Source organism: Planococcus citri, chromosome 1 (genome assembly GCF_950023065.1).
Source record: "Planococcus citri chromosome 1, ihPlaCitr1.1, whole genome shotgun sequence".
NCBI lineage: Eukaryota > Metazoa > Arthropoda > Insecta > Hemiptera > Pseudococcidae > Planococcus > Planococcus citri.
In genome coordinates this window covers 25,718,401-25,738,550 of record NC_088677.1, presented here as the reverse complement: position 1 = coordinate 25,738,550, position 20,150 = coordinate 25,718,401, and the positions used below count along the sequence as shown (strand labels likewise).

Sequence of the window (20,150 nt, the reverse complement as noted above, 5' to 3'; positions counted from 1 at the left end):
TTGGAAATGTTTGCTCAGAACGAAGGTATCATTTTGTAGGAGTGAAGTGTTGAAAAATGTTGAACGTGGGCGGATTTGAAAATTATAGGTAATTGAGTATTCGTTGTACGAGATTTTAATGTATAAAAAGTGCATAATTTTTTACATCTGATTGAGTAATTGATCGGTGATTTCTGTCGGATAATTATGCGTTTGGCATACATATCGATTTTGGGACAAATTTTAACCAGAATTTGAATTTCCAATAGGTATGTTTAATTGAGAATTTTTTTTTAAATTCAAGGATGCACATGTCGATACTTTTACTTAAACATATCGTATTGGAAATATGTACCTAGTACTTGTACGTTTCATACTAGGCTCCAGTTTTCTATACACTATGATATAACTATCGCGTACCTAATACCTATATATGTAGCTGAAGCATGAGAACACGTGCAAAAAGGACATTCTCTATAACGAAATTTTGGTAAATGTTCAAAAACGGTAAAATTACCAGCACGTTGTTAATTTGCATATTATCGTGTATCTGTGCCTGTACCTGTACCTGTATACTTATCTGTATTTACATATGAAAAAAATTAACCCATTAATGGAAATTTTTTCCCAATATTAGATATTATATCATTAGAAGCAGTGGTACCTCTACCTGATACCTACCTACGGTTCCTTCAGGTTATGTACATACGATTTTTTTTTCTCTCGTTCTGTAGTAATATCTACTTGGGTGTGTGAGATGAATTTTTTCAGATTTTTTTTTTTTTGGAACATGAAATGAAAACCGCAAGAGAATTTATAAAGTTGATCGTGTCAATTTGGGTTGTGAACTTGTTTGAATTATGGTGGTGTGACATCATATAGGTACTGATGTGGTGCCAGTTTTATATCCAGGTATCTGACTCGTCCATGGTCTGAATTTGTGTGTAAAAAAATTGCGGATGTTTAGTGGTGTGAAAGATTTGTCGGTGTGGTATGTTCCAAGTGAAAAATTTCTTGTGAATTCAACAGCTTTTGAAAACAATAGTTGATTGGTTACTGTTGTAGGCATAGATGGAGAAGATGAGATGGAGTTGCCTAATAAATTGGCACAATTTTTCAGGTTGGTATGAATTTTTCGACTCAATTTCACACCTAAAATTTATATCAAGTGAATATCGTGAGTGGAACTTGAAGAGAGAAAATCCAGAAATGGAATTTTTGAAGGGAATAATTGCGGTATTGAAATGTACCAAATTGATTGGCAGATTGGCATATAAGAAATTTCGTGAATACTTTAAGAAAGATGTTTCTTTGGCAACGCCACATGCTTGATTTAGGAACCAAGAAGAAGTTGAACCTCTCAAGTAAAAATGTTCCATTTTCCAGCTTTTCAACTAATTTTTTTCAAACATCAACAAATTTTAAAAAATTTTGATTTTGATTTCAATTTTTTTTTTTTAAATTCAAAGCTGAAAAATTTTCAAAAAAGAGTATTTTAAAATATGTTTGGCATACTTACCTATCACAACATCAACGTAGGTAATCCTTAAAAGTTTTTTCAAAAAAAAAAAAAAAAAAAAAAAAAAAAAAAACTTAAAAAATATTAAGTACTCTACAAATTTTGCATTCATTTCGTAAATTGTTATCATTTTTCAGTTCACCCCACCCCCTTCCAAAGGTTTGAAAATTCATAAAAATTATAGTTTTTACAACAAAATTGCTAAAAATTGTCCTGCAGAAGTTTTGGTTTTTGCCAAAAAGTTTAGTTCGCAATTGAAATAGGGAAAAATTTGTCAATAATTTCCAAAAATTGGTGATTTTTGTTGTGATGGTCAAATTTTGCTTTTTGACATAAATTCTTTATCCGAAAGTCTTGCTTTTCTGCCAGAAATTTCCAAAAGTGTCACTTTTTTGCCAATATAATTCCCAAAAAGTTCTACTTTTTAGTTTTTACTAAAATTTTCAAATATTTTCGATTATTTTTTTTTGTACAATTATTCCATCAAGGAGAAAAAGAGCACATGGGACTTGCACAAAAAAATCAAACGAAGATCAAAAGAGATGAAAAAAAAATTGCAAACGTCCAAACATTCGCCAAAAGGTAATTAAACTCGCGTAAAAATACGCAGACATTCCAGCTTCTCACCTTCCACGTTCATATCTGGTATGACGTCACTTTAAAATCCATCTTTCGAGTTCGAGATATGCCGCACCTCCCGCCTCCGCAAACTCGGGTCACTAATTTCTACGATAAACAAGGTAGAAAACCTATTCGCATATGTATAATAAATCAACGCAAAATTTCAAAACGTTATGTTAACTGCAAAAAAATAAAACAAAAAAAAAAATAAGAAGAGAATAAAACGTAAACAGAAGTTTAACGACCCGAGAGCTAAGATGCTATTAGCAAAAACCTAACAATATCTGTCATTCGGAATTAATCCACTTGAAAATGGAAATACGCGATGAAGAAGGTAGGTAAAATAAATAATACTATAAATATACTCATCCGGAATACTAATTCCTTTTTTTCCGAGAAGTATCTCGTATTTTACAACAGGGAAATAAAAATTGTCTCCAGATGAGAGGGAAAAAAAGAGCAGCCGATAATGCATCCTAATACGTTGGAAAATTTTGAATCGCCGAAATACATCAGACGACGATTTACATAATTGATCTAGATAATTTATCGATTGTGGTAAGACACGTGACTCATCGTGATGGCGCTTTTATGACAGAAAATATGCGTTTCTAAGCTAACGTCTGGATTAGAGTGATTTTTTTGGATATTTTAATGCCAGACCAGAATTACTCTATTATAAGCGCTTTTTACACTGAAGCAGTCACATGTCGAAAACAAGATACTTCCTATTTGGAAAAAAATACGTTATAACCACCGTTATATTTTGGAGGAGGAAGAAATAAGAAGCCTATAACTTTCCCTTTCTAAAAGAAAGTGGAAACGGCGCCACGCCTGCCACATGACCATTTATCATATAAACCAAACGATCAAATCAAATGGACTTAAAATTTAATGTAGAGAGGACAGGGTCAAACGAAGAAATGAAAGTAATCTGGGAAGGTCAAGGCAACTGTCAGCGGAACCAGTATTTCTGTATTTTCCGTTTAATAAAACCGTTCGACAAAGTTGTTCAACTCGTCGAATAAAAAAAAAAACAATCTTATTCCCTAATTTAATTTTTTGTTTTTTTTAATGCATAAAAAACGCGTTTTCTATCAGAGTTCAAAAACATTTCCAGCGCATAATAGAATAATAATATATGGAATCCGAATTGTCGGCATGCGATAAAACCACATAATAATTTAATCGATATGATGCTGCTGCGACATGATCTTCATTCGAAACGTTAATAAATGGTCTTTTGAAACACGTAATGTGAATTGCTTCGAGCGATGCATATAGATTTAGATAGTCATATAGCTAAAATACCCAAATAAACTTACGTAATATAAGAGCCTTTAGAGCTATACCTTTCGCTCGTATCGTTATCAAAATTAGGTAGGGAGAATATGATTCATTATACCAAAAATCAATTATCTACCTGGTAATGTTCTTCCAGCATATATCCACGAATTTCTCGAATCGATCACCGCGTAATGAGAAATTATACCAACAACAAAACAGCAAACTATCTTGATCATCAAAAACCAGTTGTTTATAGTTTAGCTATCAATAAAAAAATTCAGAAAAAAAAGGTATCAAAATGTAAATAAAAATCACGTAACAAGAATAAGTTATACCTAATTGCGTTAATTACCTCATAGTGGTATAATCGAGTTACCATTACTACTCCTGTTTCTCGAGATGGTGTTGAAATGTAAACAAATTTTCGATAGATGAACATGACGCGACAGCAGAAAACACAAATAGGTACCATGTAGCACCTATGGGTACATTACTTACATGAAAGTTGTCATCGACATGGGAAGCTTTATTAGCATATTATTATCACTTCTGGAACAAATAGAACGAAACATACTCTCAGTTGGTATAAGGTAGCCAAATAGTCGGGGAGCTCGCTTAAGGATCTATTGCACCCCCCCCCCCCCGGTCGATTCTCCAGGACAACATTTTTCTTAAAGGGGGAGTCCTAAGGGACATTTCTAGCCCTTGTCCTCAAAAAAAGGTGGCCATACTTACAAAATGGCGGCCATTTTGATTGAAAGGCCAGCCGAAATCGCAGATTTTGCGTTCCAACATAGGACTTGCAAGAAATTTTTTAAACCGTACAAAGGTAGCTCGAAAAATCAAGCAAAAATTTATCACCTATCAAAATTTCAAGTGCAAAGTCCTTTTTTCGATTTTTGGTGAATTTTTGAAAATCAAATTTAGACCAAAAATGAGTGAAAAAATCAAAATTTTACCAAATTGACCAATAAAGCTGAAATTGGGATATACCCTATTTTCGACACGCCAAATCGACTGGAAACGGTTTCAACCCGTTTTGAGAAGTTCTGGAGCCTCCAGCAGATTTTTGAAACTCGAAATTCTCACAAAATTTCATCAAAATGGAGTTAGAAAGCCGAAATTCATTCTGCAAACTAATTTCAATCCGCTACGAAGTCGAATGCAGGTGGATTTTAAGTCATTTTGGAGCCTCCAGCGACTTTTTGAAAATTACTGGAGCCTTCAGTAGTTTTTTGAAACTTGAAATTTCCACAACATTTTATTAAATGGAGTTGATAAGCTAAAATTTATTTCGCATAAAAAGTCGCTGGAGGCTCCAAAACGACTTGAAATCCACCTTCAGTCGACTTCGTACCGCGTTGAAATTAGTTTGCAGAATAAATTTTGGCTTACCATCTCCATTTGAGGAAATTTTGGGAAATTTCAAGTTTTAAAAAACTGCTGGAAGCTCCAATTATTTTCAATAAGTCACTGGAGGCTTTAAAACGACTTGAAATCTACAAGCAGTCCATCTCCAATTTGATGAAATTTTGGAAAATTTCAAGTTTCAAAAAACTACTGGAGGCTCCAGTAATTTTCAATAAGTCGCTGGAGGCTCCAAAACGACTTGAAATTCACCTGCAGTCGACTTCGTAGCGTATTGAAATTAGTTTGCAGAATGAATTTCGGCATTCCATCTCAATTTTGATGACATTTTGTGGAAATTCCGAGTTTCAAAAACCTGCTGGAGGATCCAGAACTGCTCAAAACAGTTTGAAACAGTTTCCAATCGATTTGGCATGTCGAAAATAGGGTGTATCGCAAATTTCAGTTTTCTTGGTCAATTTGGTAAAATTTTGATTTTTCCCTCATTTTGGCCTAAATTTGATTTTCAAAAATTCACCAAAAATCGAAAAAGTCACTTCAGCACTTGAAATTTTGACAGGTGATGAATTTTTGCCTGATCTTTTGATCTACCTGTGTACGGTTTAAAAAGTTTCGGCAAGTCCTATGATGGAACGCAAAATCTGCGATTTCGGCTGACATGTCAATCAAAATGGCCGCCATTTTTTGAGAACAAGGGCTAGAAATGTTCCATTAGGACTCCCCCTTTAAGAAAAAAGTTGTCCTGGATGATCGACGGGGGAGGGGCTCCAATAGATCCTTAAGCGAGCTCCCTGACTAAAAGGACGAAGTGTGAACGTTGAGGAAAAATAAAATCTACTCGAAAATTAATTCATCCGAATAAATTGGACTAACGAAAGAAAAAGAAGGCAAATAATGCAATTTTTTCTATTTTTTTGAATTTTTACTTTGAAATACTTTTCTGTCAGAATCACCTGTAAAGAAACATCTTAGTGAGTGAAAATTGTCCAAAGAGAACTTTTTCAATTTTACAAGTCGATTTTTGAGGAACGTTTGAAGTTTTGACACAAATAAAGCTTTTTTGAACAAACAGTCAGCTGGATAAGTACTTATGATTATAGATCACAATTTGGTTGAAAAATATAATCATGGTTATGGTTCTTTTTGATCATGAAATTCATATGTAATTCATTATTTGTTTTTGGTTATGGTTTTTCATCTCCGTATCTAATTAAGTAATTAGTTTTTGGTTTATTAATTTCTTCTCGCCATTTTCAATGTAAGATATGTGCGGGCGCATACGAAAAGGGTCCAAATGACCAAAAAAAAAAAGGGTTCCTACAACAATTTCAGAGAACTTTTTTTTTTTTGGTCGTATGGTCCCTTTTCGTATGCGCCTTCACATTTATGATTTTCAGGTTTTTTTTTCCTTTTTTCAAAAATAATTGAAATTATGTAGGTACGTTTGAAAATCAAAATAAATAATGTAATAATATGAAAAAATGATAACTTATTTCAAAATTCAGATCAGAGTTCAATTACCTACCTAAATTTTTGAAATTAAAAATGAAGGGAAAAAACAGAAAATAGATAAAAAATTACATGAAAAGATTGAAAAAATTGACCAATTATTGAATAAAATTATCATTTGTTTTGGTTAATTCGAAAAACAGCATTTTTCAAGAAGAGTTATTGTGGATCATTCATTTATTTATATAAAAAAATCATTTTTGGTCACAAATTTTCCTAAAATACTTGGTTACTTACTGGTTATTTATCAATGGTTACCTATTGGTTTCGGTCATCACCCTTTTTGAGTTCCTCTTTCCAGTTTCCACCAAGTCCAAGTTTCATTCCAATCGGAGATTATCATGAGGGGGGAGGGGAGGGTCCCTTCAAAGATCGAGGGAGGGAAGTTTACATCAATTTTTGGTCAACCTTATATCATTATGCATGTTGAGTATCGGGATTCTGAGGCAAATTGAAGGAAAGGAGTTTGAATGGCCAAAAAATTGTGAAAATAGACATTTTATATAGTGTAATTCTTTCAGAGAGAAGTTCTTTCCCTGTTGCCGGATTTTCAGGATAAGTTATCCACTTTTCCATGATCTTAAGATATCAACTACACACAAAATAGCCAGGAAGAGGAGGGCATGGGCAATTTTTTTCAAAAGTCGTAAGCTACCGATATGATTGGTTAATCCACAGGTTTCATTTCCTCACTTTGCATGTAGAAATCGGGTATACTCAATTTATTTAGGTACCTATAAACAAACTTTACGATGCACAAATTAGTTCTTTTGTTTCTGGAAATTGGAAAATTAATTGACTAATAATAGGCAAATTTCTCTGAATAAAATTGATCATGTTTGGTATTCATTTGTCAACAGGAGACAACCAACAATATTTTTGTTTCCTGAGGTAAAATTTACGTTTTGTTTATGAATCCAAATCTGTCAAAGAACGAAAAAACCTGATTGGCTAATGCTTTGTTTATACCTAAAAAAATTGAGTATACCCGATTTCTACATGCAAAGTGAACGCACCCCAAGTGTTTTTATGAAGTTAGAGCCAAAGGTAGCAGATTTTTATGATGAACTTTTTCAAAGGCTTTCTAATAAAAAAAAAATTGTGTATCGAAAATTTGGGAGCATTCGAATTTTTTCCCAGCCTATTCCAAATGTCTCATATCGTATCAACTCGAAACACATCATAAATAGGTAGTATGCCAATTTCAGAGAAATCAAAAATCTTTGATTTTTTTACTTTTCTAAGATTAGAAAAAAAAACTGACTGACAAAAATTAGAAAAAAAATCAGAAGTTGAGAATCTCTCTAAAATTGACATGTACCTACATAATTATGATTTATTTTTGGCTGATATTGGGCTATACTTACTTGAAATTTGGCTGCGTGGGCGCCCCAGAAAGCAGTTCAGGGGTTCCCAAAATAGCGTGAATCATATTTTTTTTTGGTAAAAATGTAAAAACATAGCAGAAATTGACAAATTTGGATTGATGGTATCTATATAGTTAGGCGTTTTTTATAACATATTACGAGAAAAAAATTTTCGGCCAAAATTGACCAATTCGGGTGCATAAAAATTCTGAAAAAATACATATTGCACATCCAGGTGAAATACATGATATATGTAATATTTTTTCATAAATTGTACCATTGAAAGAAGTGACCAAAAGTGCCGTTTGAAGGCTAAAAATACGCGTTTTTCCTAGAAGATAAGCTTGAAAAAATTTCCATGAATAACCCCTGATAATGTCTGACATTCATGCAAATTTGAAAAAATTTTGTTGAAAACTACCAAAGTAGGAAATTTTACTGAAATTGAGATTTCACCCCTCTTAAAAAATTTAGAGGCGATTCAGCGCACTAAAATTTTTATCACTGTGCTTTTGGACCAGAGGACCACAAGGAACAACTTCCGCCGGTTAGATTCAAAATCCAAAGATAGGACCAAATCGCCTATTTTACCCTGCTATAATGCTCTTTCACCTATTCACAAATATCCCTAATTTTTAAAGGAAATATTACAACTGATATTTTCTTACATTTCCCTAACTTTTCCAGACATGCAAAATTACCTGACATTTCCGGTTTCCCAGAAACTGAACATCCTAACAATTACCTATACGAGAATAGCAAGCAATAAGATATCACGATGTGAATTTTTCATTTTTTCAGCCAATATCGATCTTTAGAAGAAAAAAATCAAAGTTCAGTTCGCTTTATTAATAATGTATGTTGAATAGCTAAAACCAAGGCCAACGAGTTTGGTACATTTTGTTCCTTAAAAAGAGTTGTATCATCTTGCATTCTGAGACTTTTTTTTTTATTACCAAGAATACACCATCATCGAAAGCAACCGGTAATTTAAATATATCAGAGTCGCAATTAATTACGCTTGGCAATGAGTGTTAGATAATTCGTAAAGGTGTTTGAATACATTATAAATTACCACATTTAAAATTGGTCCCATGTTCTTAGAAAATTTTACGGTACCTCCTTTTAAAATTATTATTTAGGTACCTACTATAACTACATTGTAAATTTTTTCAAGTTGATGTCATAATTGTAAATTTAAGTTCTTTCATACCGGTACCGGTACCTAACAAACTTAATAATTCTTACCTATTCGGTTTCTGTTATTTCTGCAATTTTAAAAAATCTTAATTTCAGCGTTGAACTATAAACAAATTACAATTAGGTACAGATGAATTAAGCGAGGATTCAGGTGTATAAGGTGCATGAGCTTTGTGACGAAAGTTTCTTCCGGTTTCAGATCAAGACGCTGTATACGAGAGAGTCCAATGGCAGCAGTTTTTGTACTGAAAAATAAAATAATTGTGGGAGATTACTAAACAGTAAAAAGAAGTAACGATACATACGAGTAAATTCAATTATTACAAGCATATAAGGCACAACGTTTGAAGGATCCATATATGTACAAGTTCAATTTCAGTATATAAATTTACAGCACAGTAATCAAATTAGGGTAGGTATGGTTCATGGTTGGAAACGTTCAAGAATTTCACCTAGGCGGGTATCTAATTTAATTATAAAGGTACGCAACTCAACAATTTTTCCAAGCTAATCTGCAGCCATTTCTAAAGAAAAATTGCAATCATTTTACTTTATTCAAAAATTCGATCATTTCTCCTCCCAGAGCAACAATCTAACGCAAAATTTTTCGTCTCTCCGTTGCAAGTTGCAACATGAAAAAAGTGCAACGGTTACGCAACCATGATTTTTCAAAATGTTGCAACCTTTTCCAGTCTCATCTACGTAAATCTGATGGAACTGGTTCGTGTCACGTTGGAAATTATAAAACTCAATCTAATCACTCGTCTAGCTTTAATTTAGCTACACACACGGTGCGCCTCAACTATTAAAAATCATTTAACGCAAAACCATCTGAGAAATTGTAGAGAAGTTAAATGGTCTCGATTCTTCTTACATCGCGGTACGCCAGTCGCCAATCTTTAAATCAGTGAAAGTAAAATTCGTCTCGCGCATGCGCCAAACCAGTTCTTCAATAAATACGGTGATAACACGATAGTGTCGGTTTCTTCATTATTCGTGAAATATCATGAGATGGTGAGAGTTACTTCGTTGGTTTTGTTTATTGCGTTATTCGGTAAGTAATTTTTTCAATTTTGCATAATTTTAATTATATTTAAATAGAAATTAGGCCTAAATCGTTTTACACAAGTTTATCGACAGTGAAATAATTTTTATAAGTGGAATGTAAAAGAGACATTTGAATTTTTTCAAATGGGCAAAATGTGCAATCGTCGTTATTTAAAAATAGGTATAAGTAAGAAGTTGGGAAAAGTACCAAAGATTAGTTTTCTCTCAACGAGTATTTAATTATTCGTTAATCGAAAGAAATTAGAATTCATTTTAACGTAGATAACGACTTTGTTACAAGAAATTATGAAATGTGCATCAAAATCTGTAAGTGAAAAAGTATTTTAAAATTAGGCTGTGTTAGGACTTTTTCCAAAGATAGGCTCCTTCGTTCAAGACCGTTGAAGACGTAATAAGCTTCCATAGATATTTTATCACTTTTTTCGTTTTTAGTGACATTTTATAGAATGGTAGCTAAGTATGAGTTTTGATTCTGCGCTGCTCACTGTTTTACGAGTCAAATGTTTAAATTGTGTGATGTCCTCATTTCAGTGACAATCTAAAAATTTACAACAAAAACAGAAAAAAAATCAAATTATAGGCGAAGAATGAAAGATCATTATAGGCACAATTCTTTAGCCTATTGTATGGAAATCATTATTGATTCATAGTTGTAGGCATTTATTATACTTCAGTGACAACATACTGCAATTTGAAAAGTTATTACTTATCTGTAAATCTTTTTTGACTTTTAAACTTGTGCTTGATCAAATACTTCTGTGTTCATTTAAACACTTTTTTTCTAATATAAATATTCCATTTTACTTCTGTACGACGTGCGTGCCTATTAGGTATCTATCTATACAAATATCGCGAACTTTTTATGTAACATGTTGTGGCTAAATCAGCGAACGACTATTCGTACTGCAAACCGGTTCAAGTACCAAGTATCGTACACGATGGACGGCCTTAGAGCCGTACTTTAGCCAAGTATGCAACCCTAATGTAGCTACGAGACTAAAATCATCTAATTGTTCGCCGTAAATCAACGTCTTCGCAGCCAAGTCTCCTAACGTTCGATTTTTCAGCAAGTTCGGTGATATTCCACTGACTCGTTACATTTCACTCGTTAAAACGTTGGTAAACCGCATCGATCGTTATCTAGGTGCATAGAGAAAAAGTAGCTCTCATTGTGCTGGTCTTTGTTACATTTCACCACTTTTCTTCATGATTGGTAATCAATGATCGCAGGGTTTAATAAGTCACGTACTACTTTCCTACACTAGAACGTTTACGAGTGTCATTGTCCTTTCGAAAACGTTCCATTCTTAGATCGTTTTCACCTTATGGCTTATGTTTATGATTAAATTTGGCAACGTTGTTGTGTGAGGCGACATTGAAATTGGCTACTTTTTCAAAGATCCCGGCGACCCGACGAAGAAGAAAACAAAATGAATAAAATCCAGTTACTCATTCCACACGTCCCATTTTCTATTTTAAATATTAATGAGCGTCGTGGGTAATAACTGGAATAAAGAGAATAGCGTATGCAGTAAACGCGAAAGGACCGGTAAATTGAGATGCGCAGTGCGGGTGTAATTACAATACCGCAGCACGCACTAGAATCAATTGTATCTTTTAATAATTTTTCGCACGTACGTTTACTTGCGCGCATCCGAGATATAGTCTTTCAGATAGTGACCTCTATTGTTTTCCAATTGCTTTTTTCTATATGTAGTTTACAGAGTGCAACTAGCGACCTGTAAAATTGGAAACTATTCAATTCATTACCTATTAAATTAGCGCATTTGAAAAGTAATTCATCCGGGATATTTGCGATACTTATTCCAGTTTCGTGCACCTATTAATCGCCTTCTGCTTATTCGAGATATACGTATCCATTCATGTCTTGGTCGTCGCAGGTCGCAAGGTCCTACGAACAAGCACAAACCGTGTGTGAAGTTTACACCCATTATTAATGTCTAATCATGATGTCACTGAATCTAATAATTTTAATCTTCGTCTTCGTTAAGCCAATTACCTAATACATTTTAGAAGCCCAGCCTTAATGTGCATTGTGCGGCATTGAAATAACCTACCTTTCATCTCGTATGACGTAATCGATTCCAGTACTAATATTTCTCCATTTTGGGCCAGGGATTATTTGTGTACTTGGATTAACGCGATGATTTAGTTTTACTATGCTATTTTTTTTACTCACACAGGTGCCATTTGGTGCGTCTCCGTTAGAGAGAAGCGCCAAAACCAAAATGGCGAAGATGCGCCGGATGATCCTTCAATTGACGATCTTTGTAAGAATAGACCACCGGATGAATACTTCAGATTGACCATCGAAGGCGATTGCAGAGACGTTGTTAGGTAACATAATCAACAATTCCGATATAGCTTCGTTATAAGATAACTTTTTTTTCATTATTCTAGAATATACTCTTGTAAAAGCTACGTTCGCTTCGTAATTACACAAGCGGAGGAACCTAAAAAAAATAAAAAATAAAAAAAACAGGAATTAGGTATATTCCAATACTACGTATAATCATAAGCGAACATGGTTTTTATAAGTTTAACCACACCAAGACCCAAATATATGTATAACCGCTCCGATAATTCCAAATATAATTAATCTAGTTTAGGAAGCGTATTTAAAGAAAAAAAATTTTACCAGAAAACTGCAGATGAAAAAATAGCCTTTAAAATTTTAAATTCTGATACTATAAATAGGTGTGATCAAGCAGGTGAAAATGGAGTAGTACGATTGGCTGGGGTTCGATGCCCCAACGGATTAGCTTTTGACATTGATCGTCAAACGTGTGATTGGAAAACGCGCGTTAAAAACTGTGACAAACTAGAGAGTAAGTAATATCAAGTCGAGAATCGAATGTGGTTGATTTATAGCAGAATGTCTGTTTTAACGTTCTATATCTTCTGAATGTGTCCATTTTACTCTTTGGTTTTCTTCTTATTATACTTCATTGGGTTTGATGTTAACAACGTAACCGATGAAATTTACCACTAATTTTAACCCAATTTTAAGGCAATATTCATGACCATTGCCTCTCGTTTATGTGTATCTGGTACCTACCTATACTTAATATGTACTAAAAATCCAGTTCACACTTCATTCTGCAGACTTCTTCATCATTTGTGATATTCATTCAAATACGAATAACATCAACCTGTATAAACAAAAATTTGAAATTGTATTACTTGAACTTTTACCGTTACATCTGAGTACCTATGAATGTTTCCCTGAAAATAAGTGATTACCCTACTGAGCTTACAATATTTTATCTACAATACCTACTTATAAACTTATAACTACTGTGTAAAAATATCCTATTATTAAAAAACAGGTTTTTTTATCAGCTAATATAATATAAAAATGAAAACCTGTTTCATTCATGTAGGTGTACAAGATCTGGTATTAAGCAAATCAGTTGCCCATCTGGTTTGGCCTTTGATATTGATAAACAAACATGTGACTGGAAAAGCAAAGTAACCAATTGTGATCGATTGGACAGTAAGTTTAGGCAGTCTATTTTGGCCGGCCAACGGCATCACAACACGTGAAATTCTGTACAGAAATTAAAATTTTAATTTTTATGTTACTGCATTTTCATTGCTCGACGTTCTGTAACTTATAAAATGATGTCATACTATTTAAACTCATGACATAACTATAATGAGCTGAGTTATCCAGACAGATTCATTTTGTTGAAATGAAAATGTAGTAACTTTAACCCAACGGAAAATGATTGGATCTGATCTGCAGATCAGATTCGAACATTTTTCAGATCCAATCAGATTATATTCAAAGAAGAGGAAACTTGATTAGATCTGGTTATGTCTGAATCAGACCTGCTTTATTTTATCAGATCAAATCCGGACATTCCTCATTTCCTCGAACCAGTTTTGTCTATTTATCAGAGCTAACTGGAGCAGAGTATTGATCGGATTAGATCTGTTTGGATTGGACCTTCTTATCAGCTCCAATCTTTTCCTTGGGATCACGTGATGGTATTAACAAAAATGTAGTTTGCTTGAGTAGTTAGAAATTCTGTACATATTATAAATGCTTAACAAATCCAAAAATACAGGTGTCAAAAACACGTTCTTCAGTAGTATTTGTGCATGAAAGCCGAAAGGATTTGTACATAATATGTAATCCGAGACAAATATCCTACAATAAAGTATAACTGTATGATGAACAATTACCAAGTATTATGTTCGAATAGGCATAATGGAATAGACACGTAGTTAGCTGATTTACATCGATGAATTGTCCTCATCGATCAGTCATATCGTATATACCTGTGCACTTATGCTTTTGGAAATATGTAGAACTGTAGTTTAGTCGTACTACTTATATTATGCACAACACCAGCAATTTATCATCATCTTTGTAAGCTCCATCACCGCAAACAGTAACTGTAGTGACTGTAGTTGAACCTAATTGCAAACAACAAAAGAAAAATTACTTCATTACACGAATTTCATGACCAAACAAACACAATTACTTACTTTTCTTGTCATATTGATGATTTACTTACATGATTCCTGGCCAAGAGAGCATGTCTTTTCTCTTGGATTTTCGCATGATTTGAAAGCTACATTTTGCTTGCATTAATCTTCAAATAACATTAAAATCCAGTTAAGTGATCAATTTACTAAAAAATTAAATTTTACACATGTGATGAGATGATGTGATTTACTTTATCATTTTTTGTTTTCATGAAAATAAAATTCCAAGAAATTGAAGAAATTTTGAAAAATAATTTGAAATTAAACTTTTTCAGTGTTGCCATTTTGAAGAAATTTGTCTTGATTTTGACAGTGTTGCATAATTTGCGTGCGTATCATTTTTTTAAAGCTCTTTAATACAAGTATGGAAATAGATTATGCTCTCAAGAAAGTCATAGCATTTTACGTATGTGTTACGTACTGCGCATGGCAGGTTGGTGTCGTCAGGGGGTGGAGCAACCAATGGTGTGCAACGTTGTACGTGAACAGCTGATTTGATGCGTGTTCGCGCACTGCGCAGTACGTAAAACTTACGTAAAATCCTATGACTTTCTTAAGAGTATAATCTATTTCCATACTTGTATTAAAGAGCTTTACATTTTTTCAAAAAATTGATTTTTTTATTTTTTTCACGAAGTAGAAATCTTTAGAAAAGAAAAATGATTAGCTTATTTAACCAAAATCTTTAATTAATAATAACAAAAAAAAAAAAATTAGTATTTGATACTTCAATTTGTGATCTGAAAAAAAGGACCAACATTATTGATTTGATTTCTAATGCAAAAATATAAAATAAGTCAAAGATCATCCGATCATCGCATTTATTTTTTTCATTCTTCTTCGTGAAATTTTACACTTCATCAACTACGGAAACTGTCCTCATTTTTAAAAACAGGTATCACGTCTTTTATTTGATTTTATTCACTTCTCAATATACGTGAAATTATTAGTTACCTACCTACTCAAGAAATTATCCAGCGATTTATCATTATAAAATGTTAATTTTTCATTCGAAAGCTTGTACTATGTAGTTAGGTACTTAAATGTACCAATAATTTCGAAGGTAGGTATAACGTTGACAACAATAACAGAATTTACGCTTTTTCACGCTTTTTGCATTTAATTTAACATGGGTGATAGTTGTAAATTGGCTGTTCTTTACATTATATTACTATTAGGTTTACCTACACAAATCGATCCTTCTATTTCGTTCGAACATCAGCATACACCCTAATCATTCAATCACTCATAATATTATTTCTGATAATTTCAGAGCCTCGAAAGATCATGCCTATCTTGAAAACTGATGAACCAATTTGCGCGGAAAAACATTTAGCTTGCGGAAACAGAGAATGTATTGCTAAAGAATTATTCTGTAACGACAAACCGGATTGTCAAGATGAATCTGATGAAAACGCCTGCAGTAAGTAATCAAAGGGAGATGTTATTTTCTGTACAAAAAAATACAAAATACAAAATACGATAATACTCGCTATATTTACGATTATAGCCGTTGAATTGGATCCCAATCGTGCTCCTGATTGTGACCCAAGCGAATGTACTCTGCCAGATTGTTTCTGTTCGGCTGATGGCACCAGAATACCTGGCAATATCGAACCAATTCAAGTAAGCGTTGTTTTAAAATGAACTTGATAGTCATGGGAGTCCGCATAAGGATGTATTTCCCCCCCCCACCCGTCAATCCTCCGCAACACCGGGACAACTTTTTTCTTAATTGGGGAGTACTGAGGAACATTTCTAGCCCTTGTCCTGAAAAAAAAGTGGCCCTACTTACAAAATGGCGGCCATTTTGATTGACAGGTCAGCCGAATTCGCAGATTTTGCGTTCCAATATTTGTCACCTGTCAAAATTTCGAGTGCTTAAGTGTCTTTTTCGATTTTTAGCGAATTTTTGAAAATCAAAAGGCCAAAAATGGGGTGGGGGAATCAACATTTTACCTTTACCAAGAAAGCTGAAATTTGGGATATACTTTATTTTTGACATGCCAAATCGATTGGAAACTGTTTTAAACCGTTTTGAGCCGTTCTGGAGCCTCCAGCAGATTTTCGAAACTCGAAATTCCTACAAAATTTCATCAAATGGAGTTGGAAAGCCAAAATTTACTTTGCAAACTAATTTCAACACAGGTGGATTTAAGTCGTTTTGGAATCTCCAGCGACTTTTTGAAAATGACTGAAGCCTCCGGTAGATTTTTGAAACTTGAAATTTTCCAAAATTTCATAAAATGGAGATGGAAAACCGAAATTTATTCTGCAAACTAATTTCAATACGCTACGAAGTCGACTGCAGGTGGATTTCAAGTCGTTTTGGAGTCTCCAGCGACTTATTGAAAATTACTGGAGCCTCCAGTAGATTCTTGAGACTTTAAAATGGAGATGGAAAGCCGAAATTCATTATGCAAACAATTTCAATACGCGATGAAGTCGAATGGTGGTGGATTTCAAGTCGTTTTGGAGTCTCCGGCGACTTATTGAAAATTACTGGAGCCTCCAGTAGATTTTTGAAACTTGAAATTTCCCAAAATTTCATCAAATAGAGATCGAAAACCGAAATTCATTATGCAAACAATTTCAATACGCGATGAAGTCGACTGCTGGTGGATTTCAAGTCGTTTTGGAGCCTCCAGTAGATTTTTGAAACTTGAAATTCCCCCAAAATTTCTTCAAACGGAGATCGAAAGCTGACTCTGCACTCCAATTTCATCACCTGAACACGACTTCGGGTGGGTTCAAGTCATTTTGGAGCCTCCAGCAACTTTTTTTAAATTACTGGAGTCTTCACCAGATTTTTGAAACTTATTGAAATTAGTTTGCAGAGATAATTTCGGCTTTTCATCTCCATTTTATGAAATTTTGTGGAAATTTCAAGTCTGAAAAATCGACTGGAGGCTTCAGTAATTTTTAAAAAATCGCTGGAGGCTCCGAAACGACTTGAAATTCACCTGCAGTCAACTTCTTAGCGTATTGAAATTAATTTGCAGAATGAATTTCGGATTTCCATCTCCATTTGATAAAATTTGGGGAAATTTCAAGTTTCAAAAATCTATTGGTGGCTCCAGAGCTGCTCAAAACGGTTTGAAACAGTTACCAATCGATTTGGCATGTCGAAAATAGGGTATTATCAAAAATTTCAGCTTTCTTGGTAAATTTGGTAAAATTGTGATTTTTCCCTCATTTTTGGCCTAAATTTGATTTTCAAAAATTCACCAAAAATCGAAAAACGCACTTTAGCACTTGAAATTTTGACAGGTGATAAATTTTTGTCTGATCTTTCGATATACCTTTGTACGGTTTAAAAATCTCACGTGCAAGTCCAATGTTGGAACGCGAAATTTGCGATTTCGGCTGACCATGCCAATCAAAATGGCCGCTATTTTGTAAGTAAAGCCACTTTTTGTTTTTTGAGGACAAGGGCTAGAAATATTCCTTAGGACTCCCCCTTAAAGAAAAAAGTTGTCCCGGATGTTCGACTGGGTGTGGGGGGTGCAATAGATCCGTATGCGGGCTCCCCGACTATGGCGAGATCTAGACCTACGTAGGTATTTGAAACAAAATTTCATTTTTAGGTTCCTCAAATGATAACGATCACTTTCAACGGAGCCGTAAACGTTGACAATATGGATCTGTACGAGGAAATTTTCAACGGAGCGCGAATGAATCCAAATGGGTGTCAAATCAAAGGCACATTTTTCGTAAATCATAAATACACGAACTACGCCTATGTTCAAGAACTGCACAGAAAAGGTCACGAAATCGCCGTCTTCTCATTGACGCACAAAGACGATCCGAGATACTGGACCGGCGGCTCGTACGACGACTGGTTGGCTGAAATGGCCGGTGCTCGTGTAATTATCGAAAGATTCGCCAATATCACCAGCGCAGACAGTCCGATACAAGGAATTCGAGCTCCGTACTTACGTGTCGGTGGCAACAAACAATTCGAAATGATGGTCGATCAATATTTCACTTACGACGCTTCGATTACAGCTCCTCTCGGACGAGTGCCTATCTGGCCGTACACCTTATTTTACCGCATGCCTCACAAGTGTAACGGTAATGCTCAAAATTGCCCCAGCAGAAGTCACGCCGTTTGGGAAATGGTTATGAACGAATTAGATCGTAGAGATGATCCGACCTTCGACGAATCTCTACCAGGTTGTCACATGGTTGATTCTTGTTCCAATATCCAAACAGGAGAGCAATTCGGTAGACTGTTGAGGCATAATTTCGACAGACATTACTCCACCAACCGTGCCCCGTTAGGTTTACATTTCCACGCTTCTTGGCTCAAGAGTAAGAAAGAATTTAAAGACGAATTAATCAAATTTATCGAAGATATGTTGAAGAAAAATGACGTCTACTTTGTTAATTATTACCAAGTATGTATTCTCGTTTTATTTATTTTTTTTAGCATTAATTTCGATTCACTCTCGCAATTGCTAACAAATTCGCATTTTGTTTACTACAGGTGATCCAATGGATACAAAATCCAGTAGAACTCAACACAATAAGAGAATTCGCTCTGTGGAAAGTTGATTGTGACGTGAAAGGTCAACCATTCTGTTCACTACCTAACCCATGTCCATTGACGACTCGCGAGCTTCCAGGAGAAACTATTCGTTTGTTTACTTGTATGGAATGTCCTAATAATTATCCCTGGATCTTAGACCCGACAGGAGATGGTTTTTCAGGAAAAGATAGAGATAGTAAATAAACTCATTTGACTACAAATGTGATACATTAGTTTTAATTTTTTCCCTTTTCTCAAGTAATTATTTTACATTTTTCTACAATTGTGAAAGATCCTTTTTATCATGATTCAAAAGTGATTATTAAAGTCAAAAAAGAAGATTTAAAATCTAAATCGACAATCGAGTATTATTTATTGTATTTTTTTTAAATATTGTTTTTTTCATTTTTTTGAACCTTCGCCACGGTATTTGTAAGCGTTTGAAAAGTGCTGTAAATAACTTTTTTTGTAATTATTTATTATCGTGAATTTTATGTGAGAAGTGTTGTTGTAAATAAAACAATTTTTATTATACGCTTTTATATTTTGTCCTATAGGAAATTCCATCGTATTCATCGAAAAACCACAATTTTTCAAATTAGATTTCACGAAAAATTGAAATTTTGAGAGAACGATTTTATTGGTCGTTTAAAAATCATTCGAATCATCTTTTTAAAAAGTTGACTCATCATTTTCTTTTGTTTAAGATTTATTGAACTTGCAGAGTACCTGCTGCTGTAACGATACCGATCCACTTCTCAGGGATAATCTGACAATTTCAAATAAGACTCTAAAACTCACAAGGGAACCTCTTGAGGTGTCACACTCCGATTTGAACGGGACCGTGATTTTTGGAAAGAGCATAGCCTAAAAGCTGCCCAAGTTCATTTTTCGATTTTTGGCGAATTTTTTAAAATTCAAAATTGACTGTTTTTGGCGATTTGTGCTCTTTTTTAAAAAGTATGTACTAGATCAATAAAAATGGTCAAAATAAGTCCCAAAACTAATATCAACTACCCAAATCCAAATTTCACCATTTCCAGCCATTCTGGAGCCTCCAGCGCGATTTTTCAATTTCTCCAGAATTTTGAATTTGCCCCAGAAGGCGTGAATATGAAGTTGGGCAGCTAAAAATCGAGTTGTGTATTATAGTCGACCTGTTTAACGAGTTTATCCACATTTG

At 34.0% G+C, this 20,150-nt stretch overlaps 1 protein-coding gene across 2 annotated transcripts; it reads left to right on the top strand.

Moving 5' to 3' along the window:
• The first annotated feature begins 9,636 nt into the window (after window positions 1-9,636).
• Window positions 9,637-19,501, top strand: LOC135850061 (chitin deacetylase 1-like). Of its 2 annotated transcripts, none has more exons than XM_065370772.1 (7): window positions 9,637-9,904; window positions 12,123-12,276; window positions 13,323-13,435; window positions 15,710-15,859; window positions 15,947-16,062; window positions 18,024-18,836; window positions 18,926-19,501. In XM_065370772.1, the coding sequence occupies exons 1-7, from the start codon at window positions 9,862-9,864 to the stop codon at window positions 19,169-19,171; spliced, it is 1,635 nt and encodes a 544-aa protein (XP_065226844.1). In that variant the 5' UTR covers window positions 9,637-9,861; the 3' UTR covers window positions 19,172-19,501. The 2 variants fall into 2 exon arrangements, with proteins under 2 accessions (XP_065226844.1, XP_065226843.1); XM_065370771.1 differs by lacking the exon at window positions 13,323-13,435 and adding an exon at window positions 12,637-12,767 and having other exon boundaries at window positions 9,638-9,904.
• Window positions 19,502-20,150: the final 649 nt, after the last annotated feature.